Consider the following 21,529-nt stretch of genomic DNA (forward strand, 5'->3'; position numbering starts at 1 on the left):
ACAAACTACCTCTCAGCAGCTGCCGTCATCACCATGGCATCTATTGGGACTCCCTTGTGCAGTGGGCTCTATCTTTGCATGGGGCTAAAAACTTATCTGGCCTCCTGGGTATGGGTTTCACAATATCCAGCTCCTTCCATGCTTAGCATGAGATAAGGTCAATCAACTCATCAGCCAGAGGGACCACCCAAAATGCAGCCGGGCCAGCCACACAAGCCTCTAGAAACACAGACTCTTCTTGGAAAAGGGCTTTGAAAGACCATCCACCTCAGTGTTTAAGTTGTTCCAGAAACTCTCCAAAGGAATCATCATCAGATGGAGATTTGGGGAACCCCTCCCCTTGATTGAAGTCTGTGTGTTCCTAGGCATATTCCTGAGAGGAATGTAGGTGTTTCCTTTTGCATGTCCTCTTCCTAGGGACCTCTCATTACTGGAATCGACTGGTGAAGTACTGGAAGTGGGTGGGTGGGGAGTCCTGGAAGAGGAATGTCTGAAGGCTAGTATGGGGTGACTGTCCCAGCGGAATAAACATGAAAAGCTTACAGCTTAAATTTGATGGAGGAAGAATACGACGAGAGGGAAAGGTCGTCCTCTACAGACAAATTATTCTCCACTATCTCAAAAGCAGAATGGCCAGGAGAAACTGCCAGTCTCACCAGCACTGAAGCTATCTGCACCAAACACTGAATCCTCTTGGATCCCTGCCTTGAGGAAGGAGTTGGAGCTAAGCTATTCAATACAAGAGGCAAGGATGGCTCCGACAGCTTCAAAGTCAACCCCAACTCCCCAGAACCAACGATGTTTCGGCTCCAAAAGTCATCCCAGTCTGAAGAGACCAGAACCAATGACTCAGAAGGATGGTTGAAGTGGAAGAATGCCCTGCCTTCAGATCAGACAAGGACATCCAAAGATCTCTGATCTGAGGGCTCCAAAATCAGAAGTTGGATTTGAGGAGGAGATATAACATAAGGTTGAGAAGAGGGCAGGCTCATGGGTCCAATGGGAAATGGAGAAAGAATTAATCCCATCTGGATTTCAGCCCTGAGAAACATCATCCTATCCACCTCTGCCTCAAATAAATCCTGGGGGGGTCCTTACTGTCTCTGGTAAGAAAGGTGAATGGAGATGAGATAATGGACCTGGGGAGAAACAAGATAGGATCAGAGGAGATATGGTGCTTGGATTTGTAGGATTTGAGGTTGACGTCGGATCTGGTTAAAGGTAGCAACCCTTTTAACAGCAACCTATTTCTCTCCTGTCACTCACTGCACGGGAGTTGAATCCCGGACAAATGAAGCAGTCAACTTCTAGAAGGAAGCACCCAAACAATAAACGCACTCCTTCAGGGCATAAGAATTAGGGATCTTATGCCCACAGGAAGTGCACTTCTTAAAGCCTGTAGGCTTGTCAGCCATATCAAAAACAAGAGACAATGAAAGAGCGTGTTTTATATAAGTAAGAGAGAAAAATACCACCAACGGAATTTCAGAAGTACTCGAATATCAGGTAGACAAAAAGAAAAGGGAAAGAATACAAAAAATATTACCTTGAAGAATACCCTCACAAAGGCAGAAAGGTCTAAGCCGAAAGGGAGTTTAAAATATTAGAAAAAGGGTTTGAACATCAGGAAGAGTTCGTAAAAGGGCAAAGGAAGGAAGAGGAAAGAGATGCTACAGACAGAAGACTCCCAAAAAAGGATACAAGGATTCCTTGTTAACCTCCAAGCTCGAAAGCAGAAAATCAGTGTCACAATAATGTGATGGCAAACAAAATCTGAGGTATGCCAGGATAGTGGGACATTGTGGGTAAATGGAGTTGCCCGACAGCTAGTTCCGCGAGTCTAGTAAAACTGGCCAAGTCGGATCAGAGACTTATAAACTGAGGAAGGAATGAAAATGACATCAGATCTACTTGTCTCATAATGCAACCAAACAAATACAAACCTGGGACAAAGGAGAAGGCTGTTCTTTCTGGCCAAGGGAGCAGGGTTAAATAACACTGAACTTGAAAGAAAGCTTTTAACGTCGCCAGCAGTACAGCCACAAATAAAGAGGATAATTTCAGAGTTATAAGTAAAGGCAGAGAGAAAAATGGAAAAAGGTTGAGTAAACTGCAAATCAGAAAGAGAAGGAACAGCAGATAAAATAAATACGTGCCTAGGAAAAGAAAAAGTACAGTTGTGTACCCTTGCCATAAATGTAGATGTTCGAGTGTATTATTCACTGTTGCAGTCATTGCATTTAGGTAATCTGCTGGCAGGTTGCCCTCAGTCGGCCTGAATAGTCTTGGGTCCTGCGTCGGTTGCTGTCTCCTCTTCGATGACATCAGGTCGTCAAGTGGTATAAAACAAGCAGACAACGCCATTTTATTCAGCTTTTCTTGCCCCAGATGTCAGGTGCCCCCCAAATGGGGAGCAAAAAAAAAACATATAAATATATATATATATATATATATATATATATATATACACACACATACATATATATATATATATATATATATATATATATATATATATATATATACACATACATATATATATATATATACATACATATATATATATATATATATATATATATATATACATACATATATATATATATATATATATATATATATATATATATATATATATATACATATATATATAAATAAACAGCAATATATAAATAAATGCACTTTTAGCAACATAAACTTTACCTTCTTCTAAAAGCAAATACACCACAAAGACTTTAGAATATAGTAAAGGAAAAAAGTTTTAGAAAAAAGGGGGATGGCGGGTGAGTAACCCAGACCGCAACAGTTAATACACTCTAACATCTACATTTATGGCAAGTGTACACAAATGTACTATGTTCTTCGTGTTTCAATGTTGCAGTCATTACATTTGGGTAGAATCCCAAAGCTATGGATGGGGGGGGATGGAGCTAAATAGCATTAGGAGCGGCTAGAAGGCCCTGTAGAACTGCAGTGGAAAAGCCTGCGCTGCACTTAGAGAACAGAGGCAACGGGTAATGCTTTGTGAAGGTATAAACAGAGCTCCAAGTAGCAGCTTCTAGAATGTCTTTGGTTGCAAATCCTCTGAGAAAAGCTGCTGAGGTAGAGGCAGCCCTGGTGGAATGTGACCTGATTCCCTTGGGCACTCGTTTACCATGATGCAAGTAGCAGAAATGAATGCAGTGGCTTATCCACTTAGAAATAGTCTGCTTTGATATAGTCTTCCCCTCTGATCCTGCAGCAAATGCCACCAGCAGTTGCTCAGACTTTCTTAGAGATATGGTCCTGTTTAAGTAGAATCTTAGTTGTCTGTGTACGTCCAAGGAATGCAGAATCCGCTCCCCCTTGTTCTGCAGATTTGGGTAAAATGTTGGCAGGTGATTAGTTTGGTTAAGAGCCACATTGGATACCACCTCAGGCATAAAGTAAGGATTGGTCCTAAGGGACACCCTGTCCGGGTAAAATGTAATAAAAGGCTGCACAGCCATGAGGGCCTGTAGTTCTGAAACCCTTCTTGCTGAAGTGATTGCCAAAAGGAAAGCAGTTTTCCAAGATAAAAACTTTATATCCGCAGTAGCTGCTGGTTCAAAAGGAGGCAGGGTGAGTTTTTCCAGCATGAAATTGAGGTCCCATGCAGGAGCTGGTGATCTTCTGGGAGGCCTTAAATTTTCGGCCCTTCTAAAATACTGTTTTAGCAGAGGATGAGAAAAGATGGGAGACTCTGTGTTGAAATGAGCCGAGATGGCAGAGGCATGGATTTTTACTGAAGAAAAAGATAGGCCCTTGTCAAGCATCTCAGTCAAGTATTGTAAAATCTGAGGAATATTTGGCTTTGCTGTGTCCGTTCCTTGTGCTTGGTTCCAAGCACAGAATCTTTTCCATTTATCAGCATAGGATTTTCTAGTACTAGGCCTTCTGGCTTCCAAAATGACATCCATCACAGATTTACTGAGAGGTGGTATTTGAATTACATGATCAGCCATGCTGTCAGGTTCAGAGCTTGGAGCCGAGTGTGCAGAATTGGATTGCTCTGCTGAGACAGTAGATGAGGTATTTGAGGCAAGTACCAAGGAGGGAGTTGAGACATAGGTTCATACTAGGCTATCTACCCTAGGGCATTTATAAGCCTAGCCAGAGTGTGTTTGGCTTTCGCCACCCATTTTAAATGAATTTTGCTATGCCCTTTTTCGAGGTTAGTATACTGTGCCTCTGTCTAACAGTGACACAGAAGTGATACCCGGGGTAAACCTACGATCCCCCATCCACTCATTAAGATTCCTCTTGAAGAGAGTCAATGACGGACTCTGCCTAACCTGGACTGGGATTTTATTCCAGAGTGAAGGGAGCCTCTGGGTTATGAATCTGTCCCTCCAGCATGTCCTATTTATTTCAGTGCTGAGGTTAAAGTCTCTCGAGAGCGTAGCTCGATGGGATTTAGATTTTCTGAGGTGCAGCATGTCCATTAATTCCAGGTTGGACATGGCTTTATACGTCAGGCACAGATCGCCTCTGAGCAGGCGGTATGCCACTGAGTAGAGCTGGAGTTTCTTTAACCGGGCAGCACATGGCATCTGTTTGAGACCTTTGATCCTCTTGGTGAGGTACTTTTGGGGTCTTTCCAGTTGCTGCAGGTGTCTGGTAAGGTACATCCCAAAAGGGGCATTGTACTCAATTATGGGCCTGATGATGGATGAGTAAAGAGGCACGATGACCTCCCCTGATCTAGATGTGAATCCCTTCATAAGGTGGGCTATATAAAATGTTTTTCTAACCACTTTGGCCACGTGGTTGTCAAATGAGAGATTGCTATCAACTTGGGTCCCCAGGTCCCTAACTACTTCTTCTGTACTTAATGGATTACCACCTATGTGGTAATTTGTGGGCACTTTGTTTTTGCCAAAGGGGATGACTATACACTTTTTGGCGTTTAGCTTGAGGCCATGGCTCTGGCACCAGTTGTCTGTTTCTATGAGGCCCTTTTGGAGGATGCTTGTGTCGGCTGGAGAGTCTATTATAGCGCCCAGTTTGCAGTAATCTGCGAACTTGGTCAGCCAGTCCCTTCTGTGTTGGCCTGTACCTCTGAGAAATATATACCGAACAGGAGAGGTCTCAGGACTGAGCCTTGTGGGATGCCACTTCTAACTGGTTTGGAGTCTGACATGGCTCCAGCAATTCTAACCATGTGGGTTCTGTCCTTGAGCCAGTTTGCAACCCATCTAGTGACATACGGGTTTATATTTAAGCTGGTGAGCTTATCTATAATGCCCGAATGGGGTATTGTATCGAAGGCTTTTGCAAGGTCCAGGTAGGCTGTGTGGACCACCGTCCCCTCGTCAATGGCCTTGGTGACTGTTTCAAAGAAATCAACCAGGTTTAAGATCCAGGATCTGCCCTTAAAGCCGAACTGGGTAGGATCCAGTGTCTGTAGGTCCCCAATATTTTTTTTTATGAGGTCCATGATGATCCTTTCCATAGCTTTGCAGACCAAGCTTGTCAGGCTTATGGGCGATAGTTTCCAGGATCCGTTGAGGCACCACCTTTGTGGAGAGACACCACTGTTGCTGTACGCCACTCTTTGGGTACATATCCTGTGGTAAGGCTGAGATTGAACAGTAGTTTTATGTTTGGGTTTAGCTCTTCTTGGAGTTGATGTAGGACGTAGCCCAGGACACCGTCTGGTCCCATTGATGCTGTGTTTTTTGCTTTGGAGAGGGCGGCTCTTACCTGAGCATCTGAGATGTCAGGGGGGCAGCACTCTGCTGGGATAGATATTTGCCCTTTTGGTGGGGAGGGGGGAGAAGTTTGCGCTGAACCTGTCAGCTAGGATGTTGGCAATGTCTGTGGGTTCTGTGTATTTTTTGTCATTTTGGACTAATTCTGAGCATATCTGGGAATTCCCACCCAGGTTCCTAACATAACTAAAGAAAGCCTTGTGATTATCCTTAGTGTCCTGTGCAATCTTTCCCTCGAAGCTGGCCTTAGACGATTTTATGAGTGCCCTTAGTTTTTTGCTAACACTGATAAGCAATGCCTTCCCTTTTTGGGATTTTGCTTTATCATGTAGTAGCTTTCTCCTATTGTATAGTTCGTTTACAGCTGGGGTCCACCAAACAGGACGTCTGCCTTTGGAGGATTGGGTCTTGGTTTTATTTGGGATTGCATGATCCATGCATTCCTGAATATGTTCAAAGAATGCGTTTATAAAGGATTCTGTGGTCTGTGCCATATTTTCCACAGGTCCGGGGGCTTTGAAGGATTCCACCTCAGTTTTGAGGAGTGTGAAATTTGCTTTAGAGAAGTTTTTCACTGTGGTTTTCTGGGCAAGGGGTGGGGTCGGGATGTGAATATGCAGTGAGATTAGTTTATGGTCTGATCTTACCAGTGAGGGATACACTTCTGGTCTGGAGCATAGAGTCCCCATGTTGGCGATGATCAGGTCCAGTATGTTTTCCCCTCTTGTGGGACTGGTAACAAGTTGTTCCATAGCATCTGAGTTTATAAATTCTAGGAACCTTTGAGCTAGGGTGTTGGAGCTAGAGTAATGCTCCCAATCTATGTTTGGGTAGTTGAAGTCGCCCAATATAATGGTGTCTGGAGAGACCTTCATATTTTCCAGTGTTCTCAGGAAGGCCGAGTGGGGTTTCTGGGATTGGGAGGGTGGTCTGTAGCAGGCTATAAACTGGAAGGCAGTTTTACCCACTGTTAGTTGAACATGGATAGTCTCTGATGCTTCGTGCTGTGCCACCAACCTGGAGGTGTGGGTATCTTTGACTAATATTGATACTCACCCCTCCTTTTCTGGTTCGGTCCAAGTTTTGGGGCCGAAAAGCATGGTATGAGGTATAACCTGAGAGTGCTGGGGTGCTCTCGGGAGCCTTGAACCAGGTTTCTGTTACTGCACAGATATCGATGTTTTCCATGCTAAGGGGAGTTTTGAGTGCATACATCTTGAGGTTTAGACTTCTGGCGTTGAGTAGCATTACTCTTAGTTTCTTATCCCTTGGTGTTACCTATGGAGGTGGGTTTGTCTTTTGAGCTTTGCCTAAAAAAGGCACTATGGGGGTAGCAAGAGCCTTTGCCAATATCCGAAAGCCCAGGGGTGACAGGTGCAAGCGGTCCCTAGCGAAGCATCGTGGCCTGTCGAGCATGTCATCCCAGGCTGACAGGTATTGGATCCCCTTTGAATGACACCAATACTTAAGCCAATTGTTGAAATTGATCATCTTATCTTCATATTGTGGCATCATTCTTGGTGAGGCTAAGATGCTACTCAAGGTCAGAGTCATACCGGCCTGGGCCACATGCTCAGATAGCTCCTCTATGTCTGTTTTCATGCAGTCCAGGGAGGTACGTCTCAGGTCATTCACACCAGCATGGACAATGACTGAGTCATATTTGTACTTGCCTTGGAGTGACCGGAGTGCTTGTGTTATGTGGTGGATCCTAGCGCCCGACAGGCAGCTCACCGTGACCTTCTCCTTGTTCAGCCTGGTGAGCGGGACGTCAGTGTGCCTGACGATAGCGTCACCTATTACAAGTGTATCAGGTGTGTTGTTTAGCCTTAAGGGCTGTGACTGTTCGGCACACTGGCTTTGTAAGCTATGTGTTGCACGTGTTTTGTTTTGGGGTAGCGGTTGCTTGGGTGTCTGCTTTGGAGGTCTCTGCTGCTTAGGCAGATTTTTATTTAGAGCCTCCGAGTATGTTTTTGTGTGTTTATGCGTTTGGTTTGCTGTCGTGGTAGGTCTATATGAGACTGGAATTGTAGTGAGTGTGGTTTCATTCTCCTCCTGACAGGTTTCGCCAGTACTGAGTTGAGAGAGCTTAGCCTCCAGTTTGGCTATATGGTTGCATCTCTCACATGTGTTGGAACTTGTTGGGAGGAGGAGAGGGTTGTCTGTGTACATGAGACAGTGGTAACATTGCCTCAAGATTCCCAGATTCACCAGCTGGACCGGAGAGGAGATTGACAACTGACCTTTGGACATGCTAGAATAGTATTGGGAATTCCTTTATAATTGAAAAAAAAAAAGGGGCCAATGGGAAACAAGGTACTCAAGGGGAGTTTGTGAGGGTGTAGTGCTTTTAATTTTTTAGTGCTGACTTATATAATTGCTTTAGTGAGCAAGCGCCAGGTAACTTAAATGCAATGTGTTACAGGTAACTTAAATGCAAAAATGACAAACAGTAACTTTCTTTCCAGTGAAACAAGGAAATAAGTACAGTAAGCAATGCAGATGTCACTAGGGATCCACAGAAGCGCTGAAAAGCCACGTTTTAGGTGGAATTAGCATTTCAGGGAAATAACAAGCAAACAAGCATACAAACAAAGCTAGACTCAGCAGGCCTGGATCTAGTCTATGCTACAGCAAACAAGGTGTACCAATTCCAGTAAGAAACAGTTCAAATATGCAGGCACTATAAGCCTTTAACCAGAAATTCCCAGCTCAGAAGGGCAGAGTTCAGCCTCTCCTCCCACAAGAGTGCAGACCACGAACCTTCTTAATGTAAAATAACTGGCCTGAAGTCCAAGTGCTTAAACCAGAACTAATACACTTTTAGAATAACAGACACTGAGCCCTCAATCAGCAGTTCCCAACTTAGAAGGATGAAAGCTACCCGTCTCCTGCCACCACAGTGCAGGCCACAAACCTTCCTAATGTAAAACAACTGGTCTGAGCCCAAGTGCTTAATCCAAAAGACTTTGAATGATAGCTACACTTTAATCAAGTTACTACCAAGCAGTAATAAATACAATTGAATACTTTAAAGAATGCCTGGATTAGTGATCAAGTTATACAAACAAAACTAGATTCAGCAGGCCTGGATCTAGTCTATGCTACAGCAAACAAGGTGTACCAATTTAGTAAGAAGCAGTACAAATATGCAGGCACTATAAACCTTTAATCAGAAATTCCCAGCTCAGATGGGCAGAGTCCAGCCTCTCCTCCCACAAGAGTGCAGACCACGAACCCTCTTAATGTAAAATAACTGGCCTGAAGCCCAAGTGCTTAAACCAGAATTAATACACTTTTAGAATAACAAACACTGAGCCCTCAATCAGCAGTTACCAACTTAGAAGGATGTAAGCTACCTGTCCTGCCACTACAGTGCAGAGCACAAACCTTCTTAATGTAAAACAACTGGTCTGAAGCCCAAGTGCTTAAACTAAATGGCGTAGAGTGAGTTACACCAAGCAGTAATAAATACAATTGAGTACTTTTAAGATGACGCAAAAGCAAAATAAAATAGGAAGAAACACAAATACAGTAAAAGCAGATACTTTTTTTTTTTTTTGAGTGAGCAAATGAGATGGGCCCAGGAGGAGTATCCAAGTGCAAATTTACAAGAGGGGCGGGCAGTTTCAAAGCCACCAAGATTAACACCAAGACGAAAACAGGGAGGGTGGGGACCTACTGAAAAAACAGTCAACTTCTAGCTAGATATTGCTCAATGCAACACAAACAAATTACTTTAAAAAGTGCAGATAAACGTTACTTAGCTACACTTATGCGTTCAAGTTGATATCATGCAGGTCTTAACCGGCCAAAGCTCACAGTTTAAACAGAAGATAATTCACTGTACCACTTGTATAAGACAGAAACTGAACAACATATTCCTTAGAATTGGGTACCAGTGCTGGCGAGGCCAGTCTGGGGCAATTAGGATCATGTTTTGGTTTTTCCTGTATGACCTTTAGTAAGACCTTGGGGAGAAGAGGCAGAAGAGGGAAGGCGTAGACTGACAGGTTTTTCCAACTGAAGGATAGGGCATCCACTTTCCATGCTTGTCTGTGATAAGTCCTTGTGCATTATTTGTCCAGTTGATAATTTTGGGGAGATGCAAATAGATCTTTGTCTGGGCTCCCCCATTTCTCTGATCATGCTGAAGACTTGTGGATCCATTTTCCACTCGTGAGGATCCATAAAATTTCTTCTTAGGTCGCCTGTCAGACTATTTTGTTTTCCTGGCAGGAAATGAGCTTGAAGATCAAGGCTGTGTTCCACAATGCCATGGTTAATCTGCAAAGGGGTAGGAATGTGTACCCCCCCCCGCTTGTTTATGTACCACATAACCGTGGTATTGTCCGTCGTTATCAGTAGTTGTCCTGGATGAAGCAAGTCCTTGAAGGCTGTCAGGGCATTCTGAACAGCTAACATCTCTTTTTGATTGATACGCAAATGCATTTGTTTTGGGCTCCATATGCCCTGAATGCATCTCCCTGCCAGGTGGGCCCCCCAAGCATAGTCTGATGCGTCTGTAGTTAGGGTTTGGGTGGCATGGGGTAGAGTGAAAGACCATCCCTTGTTCCGATGACATGCCTCTCCCCACCAAAGAAACTCCTGTTGTAGGCAGGGAAGGAGAGGAATCTGTTTCCAGACTGACAATGTTGACTCCATAAACTTTTTAGACACCATTGTAGTTTCCTCATATGCAGTCTTGCACATGGAATTAGTAGAATACAGGATGCCATGAACCCCAAAGCCTGCAGAATTTGTCTTACAAATAACTGGGTTTTTGTTGCCATCTGTTTGAAGTATATAGTCAGTTGCCTTTGTTTGCCTGGCGTAAGGTAAGCCATCTGGGCAGTTCTATTCAAGCTTGTACCCAGGAATATAATTTTTTGAGGGGGTACCAGTTGTGATTTCTTTTCATTTATTGTGTACCCTAGGCATACTAGAAGCCTTTTTACAAACACAAGATGTTGAAGAAGAATGCCCTTGTTTTCTGCTTGAATGAGACAGTCATCCAAGTAAGGATAGATTTGTATGCTTCTTTGTCTGCAAAATGCAATTACTGGTGCCAGGCACTTTGTAAAGACCCTGGGCACAGTAGGTAAGCCAAAGAGCAGTGCAGAGAATTGGTAATGCACAAGACCTGCCTTCAAGCGGAGGTATCTTCTGCACGATTCCCTTATTGGGATATGCAGGTATGCCTCTTAAGTCTAGAGTCACTAACCAATCGTTCTTGCCCAGCATGGGCAGTAGCTGTTGTAAAGTCAGCATTTTGAATTTTGGGATGTCCAAGAATGTGTTCAAAATCGATAAGTCCATTACTGGACGCCAGGCATGGTCTTTTCTGGTAACCAGGAACAGTCTTGAATAAAAACCTTGTCCTTTTTCCTGTTCTGGCACTGGTTGAATAACCCCCATATCCATGAGGGACGTAATTTGTTTGAGCCTCTACCAATTGATTTTGTGTCAGATCTTGCCAACCGTTTGGAATTGGCAAAGTATGGAAATGAAATCTGCACCCCCGGGATACTATGTTTAATACCCACTTGTCCTGGGTTATTAACTGTCAATTTTGAGCAAGAAGTGCTAATTCTCCCCCTCAAGGGGGCTGCCAACAGATAAGTGATTGATGATGGTAGAGGGAAGTCATTGAGACTGCTTACTGTAGGGTTGTGCTTTGTTTCCTCCAGATTTGGAGGTAGAGGCACCCCACTGCTTTGACCTCTAAGAACCCTGTGATTGGTATCTAAAGCCTTTTGAGATGCTGGATTTGCCTTGTGAGGCTCTGTTGGACACAGGAAAGGACCAGTTTTTAGTAGGTCAGTGTCTACTGAATCTGGGTGGCTGCACTTGTAAGAAATCTTTTACAGTTTGCATAGATTTAACTTTGTCTTCCATTTTCGTTAAAACCTCTTCTGCCTTAGCGCATCCAACAATTTAGCTTTAACATGATCATACAGATTTTGCTCCTTGAGCCAAGCAGCCCTTCTAATCACAGATCCAATAACTGCGGCCCTGCAAGAGGCCTACAAGGAATCAAAACCACATTGCAAAATGTTCGGCTGCATGCAATAATTCCTGTAATTCTTTATTTTCCACACAATCAGAAATTAACAATTTTCTGTTTCAATAAGCCCATAACATGCTGTTGATATTTAAGCATATGAAACTGGCAGTTTAAGGCCCTAATTGCCAAGTTTGCAGACGTATAAACCTTTTCTCCCCATCTATCCAGCGTCCTGGAATCTCTATCAGAGAGGATAGGATTCTTGGCTGTTGATGTCTTTACACCTTTGGGACCCTGTGAGATAGTTTCACGATCAGCAGCAAGATTTCTGAATAAAACTTTGTGGGAGTCAGGAACCCTGTAATGTCTGTGTGGCTTACTAAGAGCCAGAGATAGGGGATCAGGAGCCATGCTTGATTCCGCAAACACAACAATGTCTAATACAGGAGGTATAGCCAAAGGCCTATGCTGAGGAAGAAGGAAATCCCTAAGCCTCTTTTTTGATTCGGAGAAATCCTGACTCTCCCAATGAAAATGTTCCCTTAAAGGATGCAAGATTTCTCCAAAAGAATAATCCTCAGGAGGAGATGCAGATGGAATGATGAATGGATTCTTCAGCATCTGAATCCTCATAGGGTGGTATAGAAGATTCCTGATCAGAAGACGAATCAGAAGAAAGAGAAACTTGATCTGAAGATTCATAATCAGTGCCTTGCCTAAGCCTCTTAGCAGGGGGGGGGGGGGGGTTGGGAACCCCTGATCAAGGTAAAGTCTTCAACCATTTTCATAATGTTTTTTTAGGCATAGGGGCTTGAGCACGGGGCTCATGTGTCATTTTTTTAAACTTAGCAGTTGTTTTTGAAGCTGGCATCTCTTATATAGAAATGTTGAGGCCTGAAAACACCCTTAGAAGCCGGTGCCTGCTCAGCGGCTCCAGACCCATCCGAGGGAGAGTCATCCGCGGGTTCAATACTCTGAGAATCTCACGGCATACCTGACTCCACATAGGTCTCGGTAGAGGCCTGCGACTCAAAAGTAGCGGGTATCAAGGGCTGCGAAAGCACTTCACTGAGTACCGGTGAACCGGCGACTGGCTTAGGAGAAGCTTAGTCTGTTTTGGACCTCGGTGGTCTGTGTCTGTCCTTTTCTTTGCATTTTTTGTGAACTCCGGTAGTCTGATTGCTATCAGACGACATTTTAGGGTAATTAAATCGGGATCCAAAATATTTTGAAGCAAAAATATACAGACGTTTAATAGTGCGTTGGTTAAATCTAGCACAAAACCGACAAGGCATGTCATGATCTGGGCCTAGGCAAGGAATACAGTACAAATGAAAAGCCTTATGAGGTATTTGCTTCCCACAAGTAATTCCATTATTAACTCTGACTGACATAGGTAAGGAGCAAGAAAAAGTTTCCTCAACAGGGTATTTAGCTTTAATTGAAGACTTCGGTTCTGAAACTCGAATGCAAAAATTTCAGGAGTGGCTTCTGCTTCGGGCACTGCACGACAAGAAAGACTGAAGAAAATGGGGTCGTCTGCATGTTTTATACCGCTGATGACCTGATGTCATGGAAGAGGAGACAGCAACTGACACAGGACCCAAGACTTTGATATTCAGGCCGACTGAGAGCAACCTGCCAGCAGATTACCCAAATGTAATAACTGCAACAGTGAAATATTTAGAACATCCAAAGAAAACAAATAATTCCACTGCTGGACTGCACTTGTTAACCAATGATTAAAATCAATTAAAAAAAAGTGCTGATGGTGAGATAGTTACTTTTAGATGCAGACTCCTGAAAGGGAAAACTCTGGGCCTTTCCAGTCTGCTCAATGTGTAAACAAATTTCATGTGGATGTTCACTCTCCCTGAAAAAAAATTACCCTTTATGGTAAACAAATTCTTCAGTCCAACATAAGCTAAAAGTTGTATAATGAGGCCATAAACGGAAGCTTACACATGGACCACAGATGTCATTTTAAGTGGATCTAAGATGTCAAGCTTCCAATGCTTAGCCTGACGTCTTGAGACTGAGATAAAGTTTTCTCTCTTCATAACCTCAAAAATACTACCACAGCATCCATTTGCTTCTGTCAAACTGCCTATAGTATTTGAAGGTTGGAACACTTAACTATTTTCAAAGAATAAAACCTGAATATTCTTCACCTACAATGCTGCTCATTACTCCACCAGTTTCCTTAAAAGGTAGTATGCTGTGAAAGTGATGGAGAAGCCTTAGGACTGGTCATGAGGTACACAAACTACATGCAACAAAACTTGCTACATATTTCATATAAAGATTTAGCCACTCACTAGCCCATTACCTCCTATTATCCAACCCCATCCTATGGGGTAGCCCAATGGGTTCCTCTTGCTTCTCTGGTGTATTCATTCCTCTCTCAAGGACAAGAGAGTCAGGTACCTACTACGGCTCATCTGTTCCCTGGCAGCAGGGCTTAATCAACCCATTCATTCCAAGGACACAACAGTGACGAGTGATAGAATAGTCCAGTCTGGCAGGCAGACAGGACTCCATTACCACTCCCTGCAGTTCCTAACCACCAATGAACCTCCCTAGGTGCCTTCTGAAGGAAGCAGGCATGTATCCACACCTTACTCCCCCAGCTACAGCAGTGCACTGCTAAACAACTTGTGCTCAAGAAACCTGTTTTCCACAGATTAAATTCCCAGTGTTTCCCTTCAACTGCCACCCAAGCTAAAGACCAAAGCCACTTCACTCAGATTGGGCAAGCTGACAATCATTCACTCCTATCTTCCTTGTGATGTCCTTTCAAGCATCTGTGCTGCTAATCCAGCGTAGGTTTCAGGCCTCTGACCCACAAGGTTGAAACCACCCCATTTACCAGTCCTGACAACCTCAAAATCCACATGTTGGTAGACTGTGTAATTCTTAAGGAGGGAATTAGGCACAGTCTGTAAAGTAATCAGTTTCCTTAAGGTGAAGAAAATACAAAAACTGCAGGAAATATTTATTTTTTTTATTCTTGTTCTGTTGTCCTCAAGTAAGGTTACCATATTTCGTTATATGAAAAAGAGGACGAACAATATGTGATGGTATTATACCAGCACATATTTTTTCGTCCTCTTAGGGTTGCCAGATTCTTTACACTAGGTGAAGAGAAAAAAAAAAGAAAGAAAAAGGTCTTTAGTCTTTAATGCGGAACATCGCAGTTCCGCATTAAAGACAAGTAGCTCCGTGTTTGGCGATCTTTTTATTGGCCCGTATGCCGGTATACGAGCCAATCAAAAACTTGCACAGCAGACCCTCTTCTGTTCAATGCAGAACCATCAAGCAGTTCTGCATTGAGCAGAGCTCCATTTTTCGATTTTGTTTTTTTATTGGCTCGTATACCAGTATACGAGCCAATTAAAAAAAAAAAAAAAAAAAAAAAAAAAAAAGCATAGGAAAGAGGAAATAGGGACGTCTAGTTTTTGAAAATTCTGCGATTTGTCCAGGTTTTTGAAAAACCCGAACAAATCGCAGAATTTTCAAAAAACGCCCAGACAAGAGCCCAAAAGGAGGACGTGTCCAGGGAAACCTGGACGTATGGTAACCCTATCCTCAAACAGCTATGCTACTCCATAACTTATTCCAGTAAATTTTAAACAAGAATTCCTGGAAACACGAGTTTCCCTCCAATACCCAACAGGAGCTCCTCCACTAACTTCTCTAAGTAATAATAAAAACAAAAACTGCTTCTGTCAGAGTTACAGGCATGTCTTCCCACAGATTCAACACTTTTCGACAAGCCACCAGCTGCAAGTTTTAAGTGTGAGAAGGTACACAGCAGGGCTACCTGCTCCACGTTCAAGGAACATTAATGTCAACCTTGGAAGAACATATATACATACATGAATGGGAGGGACATTTACTGCAGCTGAAGTGGCAGCATCTCGAAGTATCCCCCTAATCGAAGTTTAAATTGAGCCCAAAGTCTGTAAAAGTAGCAAAGATTAAGGAGGTGCCCTGAAAAATCTTAAGATTCCAAGTCTGAATCAGTGATAATGCTTTGCAGTGTCAGGACTCAGTGTGAGACAACAGTGAGAGCCAGCTACAGTGACTTTGCAATTTTTGTTTTTTTAATAACATTTTTAAATCATCAATGAGTAACAAAAGAAGAAAAAGCAGCTGGCCCTCAAGGTAGCGAGAATATTCAATTAAAATTTTCACTCATTAACAAAATCAAACTGAATATACACTATTTAAAATATAATGCAAAAAACTCTTGAAGTATAATAGCTGAATATACAAGAGCCAGGTAGCTTCAAACCAACTTAAACATACATTTCAATTCAGTTTCACAAAAAGTAATAACTGTATCACTAATTTTTATCAGTAATAAATTCTCTTGTGCTATTTTTATATTTTCTGTCTACCTATTACATAATTTAGAAATTGGAAATTTTGCATTTCTTAAATTATATGGCCAGAGATAGTGACGCGTGAGGTTTTTGAGCAGTACTAATAGCTTCTGTAGGGTTCTGCCATTAAATAGGATTAAAACCACTGACCTGTTAGTTCTCCTCTAGTCAAGAACATATGGGCAAAGGGAGGGTTGCCCCCATCTCACTGTATGGCTTAGATTTTAATCTACCCATCACAATCTTCCATAGAAACCTGCAACCTCAGCTGGAAGCATGCTGAGCCTATTCCTTCCAAAGTCCCATGTATGCTTCAGTGGTTGCAATGCAGTAACAAGTTGTAAGCCTGGAATACTGCTCCCACAATCACACCAAATAAAGTGGAGCACTGAAGGCTAACACTTAAAACTCTTTCTCTTGCTCGTCGTCCTGTATTCAGGTTTGGAACATGAATCACTACAGCATGAAGGGATTTGATGGGAAGAGGCTCCAACCAGAATGGACACTAGTGTACTAATGATGTTAGGTCAATAACAGCAGCATCAAAATAGTTCGGAAACATTTCTCATCCACATAAGAAACACCTGATGCAAAATGGATGAATTCACTGCAGACACAACAAAAAATACATAAATCTCTACTTGCAAAATGTTACTAATTGCAGGTAGATGGCCTAGGCTGGTACAAACAAGAAAATTCATTAAAGTATTTATATTCCAGAAAGAAGACTAAAGACACAGGAACAATCCACTGTAGCACTCATTTTTTAAATTTTTTTAAAATAGAAACCAAAGTAACAATTGTAGTCCCTTAAGAATGTGTATTCTTCCTTTTATTTTCTCTCTTTTTTTTTTTTGGAGGAGAGGGAATTATATATACCTTACAACTAAAGCAACAAAGTAGGGCATCTGTAATTTCAGTAAGGTCTCTTGGTGATGGCTCTGACAACAGAATAAAACACACTAAATAGATGCAACAACACAAAATCTCAAAGACATATACAGTGGATATAAAAACTGCACACACCCCTGTTAAAATGCCAGGCTTTTATGATATATAAAATGAGACCACAATAAATCATTTCAAAACTTTTCCCACCTTTAATGTGACCTATAATCTGTACAATTCAATTGAAAAACAAATGTGTTAGAGGAAAAAAAATACAAAAAATAAAAAAATGTACAATAAAGCTGGTTGCGCAAGTGTGCACACCCTTAAACTAATACTTTGTTGAAGCACCTTTTGATTTAATTACAGCAGTCTTCTTGGGTAGGAGTCTATCAGCATGGCACACCTTGACTTGGCAATATCTGCCCACTCTTCCTTGCCAAAGCACTCCAAATCTGTCAGATTGTGAAGGCAGCTCTTGTGCACAGCCCTCTTCAGGTCACCCCACAGGTTTTCTACTGGATTTAGGTCTGGGCTCTGGCTGGGCCATTCCAAAACTACTTTCTTCTCCTGAAGCCATTCTTTTGTTGATTTGGTTGTATGCTTGGGGTCATTGTTGTGCTGAAAGGTGAAATTCCTCCATCTTCAGCCTTCTAGCAAACGGCTGAAGGTTTTGGGCCAAAAATGACTGGTGTTCAGAATTGCTCATAATTCCCTCCACCTTGACTAAACCCCCAGTTCCAGCTGAAGAAAGGCACCCCCAAAGCATGATACTGCCACCACCAAGCTTAACTGTGGGGATGGTGTTCTTTTGGTGATGGTGTTTTTGCGGCAAATGTACCTTTTGGAATTGTGCTTCAGACCATAACACATTTTCCCACATGCTTTTGGGAGACTATGTACTGTTTTGAAAATATTAGCCAGGCCTGGATGCTTTTGTGTGTAAGAAAAGACTTCCGTCTTGCAACCATACCCCATAGTCCAGACATAGAGAATACGAGAGATTAGATTGTTGTCACATGTAGTACACAACCAGTACTTGCCAGAAATTCTTGCAGCTCCTTCAGTGTTGCTGTAGGTCTCTTGGCAGCCTCCCTGACCAGTATTCGTCTTGTCTTCTCATCAATTTTGGAGGGACATCCAGTTCTTTGCAATGTCACTGTTGTCTCATTTTCTCCACTTTTTGATGACTGTCTTCTTTATGTTCCATGGTATATCCAATGCTACGGACATTTTATTGTACCCTTCTCCTGACTAACTTTCAACAATGAGATCCCTTTGATGCTTTACAAGCTCTCTATAAACCATGGCTTTTGCTGTAGCAGGTAACGGAGTAAATTTCAGGAAAATCCTACAAGGACAGCTGAAATTTGGGGTTAATCAGTCTCACTAATTGATGGCAGGGGTTTACAAAAGAAGACAATGCTGTAATTAAATCAAAAGATGCTTCAACAAAGTATTAGTTTAAGGGTGTGCACACTTATGCAACCAGCTTATTGTACACTAATATTTTTTCCCCCAACAGATTTTTTTTTTCAATTAAATTGTACAGGTTATAGGTCACATTAAAGGTGGGAAAAGTTTTGAAATTATTTATTGTGGTCTCATTTTTTTAAATCACAAAAATCTGGCATTTTAACAGGAGAGTGTACACTTTTTTATCCACTGTATGTAAATAAACGATCACAGTTAAACGTTTTCAACGTCTCAACTGTTTTAAGGCATAAACATATACAAAACAAAACTTAAACAAGATCAAAAGGCTACACAGACTTTCACAATAACTTACTTTGTCTCTGCAGAGGCTCTCAATAAGTGCATCAGCTTCCTCCATCCTGCCATACATCACGAGTGCAATACCAACTGCTAGACCTCGCAAAATCTTCTCATGCTGTGTTTCTTGTGCATAGCCCACCATATCCTCAATTGCTGTGGCAGACTTAGAGCCCAACATCACCAAACCTAATGCCAGACCTGCTGCCTCACCTAACAAAACAAAAAAAGCACAAAGAAATTAATTCCTGGGAACTCTGATGACAACACTGAACTTGAACAAAGTCATACAATATGCAAAATGGACATGCAGAAATCATATCCATGTGGAAAGGATTCCCTTTATTTCACCTCAGCACTATAACCCAACCAAAATATAGCAGTTATTCTAAAGCAGTGATGGCGAACCTTTTGGGCTGAGCATGTCAAAAATTTGGAAAATGCCTATTTTGACTGCTGACATGTCACCCCCTCCCAAACAAGAGAGAAACAATTCTTTTCATATTAATTTATTTAAAAAAATATAAACCAATCACGTGCACTGTTATATATTATAAAAGTAAAAAAAAAAATTCAGTGAGCTAAAATGGAGAAAAGTACAGTTGTGTACATTTACCAAAAATGTAGACGTTCGAGTGTACTCACTGTTGCAGTCATTACATTTTGGTTATCTGCTTGCAGGTAGCCCTCAGCCAGCCTGATTATCAAAGTCTTGGGTCCCGCGTTAGTTGCTGTCGCTTCTTCCATGACGTCAGGTAGTCAGGTGTATAAAACATGCAGCCAATGTCATTACATAAGTCTTTCTTGCTTTGCGGTGCCCGAAGCAGAAGCAGTTCGCAAGTGCCAGTTGGCAGACTCCTGAAATTTTCGTTTTCGAGTTTCAGAACTGAAGTCTTTAAAAAAGCTAAGTACCCCGTTGGGGATCCTTTTTCTTGCTCTAAACCGAAGTCAGTAAAAGTTAACAATTGTATTACTTGTGGAAAGCAAATACCTCAAAGATTTTCATTCGTACTGCTTTCCTTACTTAGGCCCAGACTACAACATCCCTCGCTGTCGGTTTTGTGCCTTATTCAATCCAAGAACTATTCGTCAGTTCATTTTTGCAAACTGTTTTGGTACTCTGTTTAATTATCCAGAAATGGCTTCGGTAAGCCATTCTACTACAGACATTCTGAAAAAACATAACGATAAAGACAGAGACAGACTGCATAGGTCCAAAGCTGCCGACGATGCTTCCATTAAGCTAGTTGCCAGTTTGCTGGTACTCAGGTGCTTTTGCAGCTCTTGATGCCCACTACTTCAGATTTGCAGGCCTCTACTGAGACCCATTCTGAGTCTGGTATGCCGCGAGATGCTTCTTCGACTATGGAACCTGCGGATGTCTCTACCTTGGATAGGTCCGGAGCTGCTGTGCAGGCACCCGCTTCTATGGGTGTATTCAGGCCTACTGACTTGCATATCAAACAGACACCATCTTCTTCAAGGTCTAAAACTCTATCCATGCCTAGAAAACCGATGTCCAAACCGCATAGTCAGGCCCATGTGCCCAAAAACCAAATGATAAGAATGCCTGAAGACCTTATTACTTTAATTAGGGGAAGCCAGCCTTCTCACTCTTAAGAGATCTAGAACTGATTTTCCTTCTAATTCTGATCAGGATTCCGAAATTTGTTTCCTCTGATGACCAGGATTTGCCCTTATCTACCTTTGATTATTCTGATGCAGAATACTCGATTTCCCTCTGCTTCCCCTTCAGAAGATTTCTCTTGTGGTGAAACTTTGCACATTCTTAGTGAGCATTTCTGCTGAGAAAGCCAGGATTACTCTGACTCTAAAAAGAGGCTTAGGGAATTCTTACTCCTACCTCAACACAAGCCTTTAAGCTATCCCTCCCGTACTGGACATTGTAGATGCCTTCTTGGAATCCAGCCTGGCCCCAGACACTCTACCTCCGGCTCCCAGGAAACCTGACAGGTGTTAGAGTACCTGACTCTCAAGTTCCTCTAAGAATCCAACTGCGTACCCAGAGACCATTTCACAGGGACCCAACGGCATTAAGGCTACTACTGCCAAAAACCCTACCCCCTCTGGTAGAGATTACAGGGCAATGGACAGATTGGGTAAGAAGTTATACACTTCTGCTACTTTGGCTATTAGGGCCTTAAACTGCCAGTTTCATATGTTAAAGTATCAGCAGCATATTATTGCATTACTTGAACAGAAAATGATGTTGATTCCTGACTGTGCTGAAAATAAAGATTTACAGGATTTAATGCATTCTGCTCAACAAGTTGGTAAATATACTTTGCAATTTGGTTTTGACTCCTTAATTGGCATCTTGTAGGGCTGCTGTCACTGGGTCTGTTCTTAAAAGGCATGCTTGGCTTAAGGAGCAAACTTTGCCAGATCATGTTAAAGCTAAATTACTGGATGCTCCCTTAAACCAAGACCGCCTGTTTGGCAACAAAGCAGAAGTACTTAAAAAGATGGATGGACAAGCTAAATCTATGTAAACTGTTAAAGATTTCCTGCAAGTACAGCCTCCCAGATTTAGTAGGCATTGGGCTTCTAAGAACTGGCCCTTTCCTGTCTCCTCCAGGCCTTCCCAGTCCAAATCCAGGAACAGCAGACCACCTAGGCTACAGTCTCAAGGTACTCGCAGGCCTAAGCAGTGAGGGGGATCCCACTTCCAAAGCTGGAAGTAGTAAGACGCCCCCCTATGGTAAACTGCCACAATGACA

General features: G+C 42.4%; 1 protein-coding gene across 1 annotated transcript in view; it reads right to left on the minus strand.

Annotated features, from left to right (window-relative positions):
- Positions 1 to 21,529, minus strand: part of PSMD1 (proteasome 26S subunit, non-ATPase 1) — a 2,664,479-nt gene that overhangs the window by 1,543,830 nt on the left and 1,099,120 nt on the right. Inside the window, exon 14 of the mRNA XM_044070690.1 lies at positions 18,805 to 19,001. Within this exon, the coding sequence (XP_043926625.1) occupies positions 18,805 to 19,001 (197 nt within the window). The remainder of the gene's footprint in view (positions 1 to 18,804; positions 19,002 to 21,529) is intronic.

This window comes from Protopterus annectens, chromosome 4.part1 (genome assembly GCF_019279795.1).
Source record: "Protopterus annectens isolate FY-2018-M chromosome 4.part1, PAN1.0, whole genome shotgun sequence".
In the NCBI taxonomy this organism is placed as follows: domain Eukaryota; kingdom Metazoa; phylum Chordata; order Ceratodontiformes; family Protopteridae; genus Protopterus; species Protopterus annectens.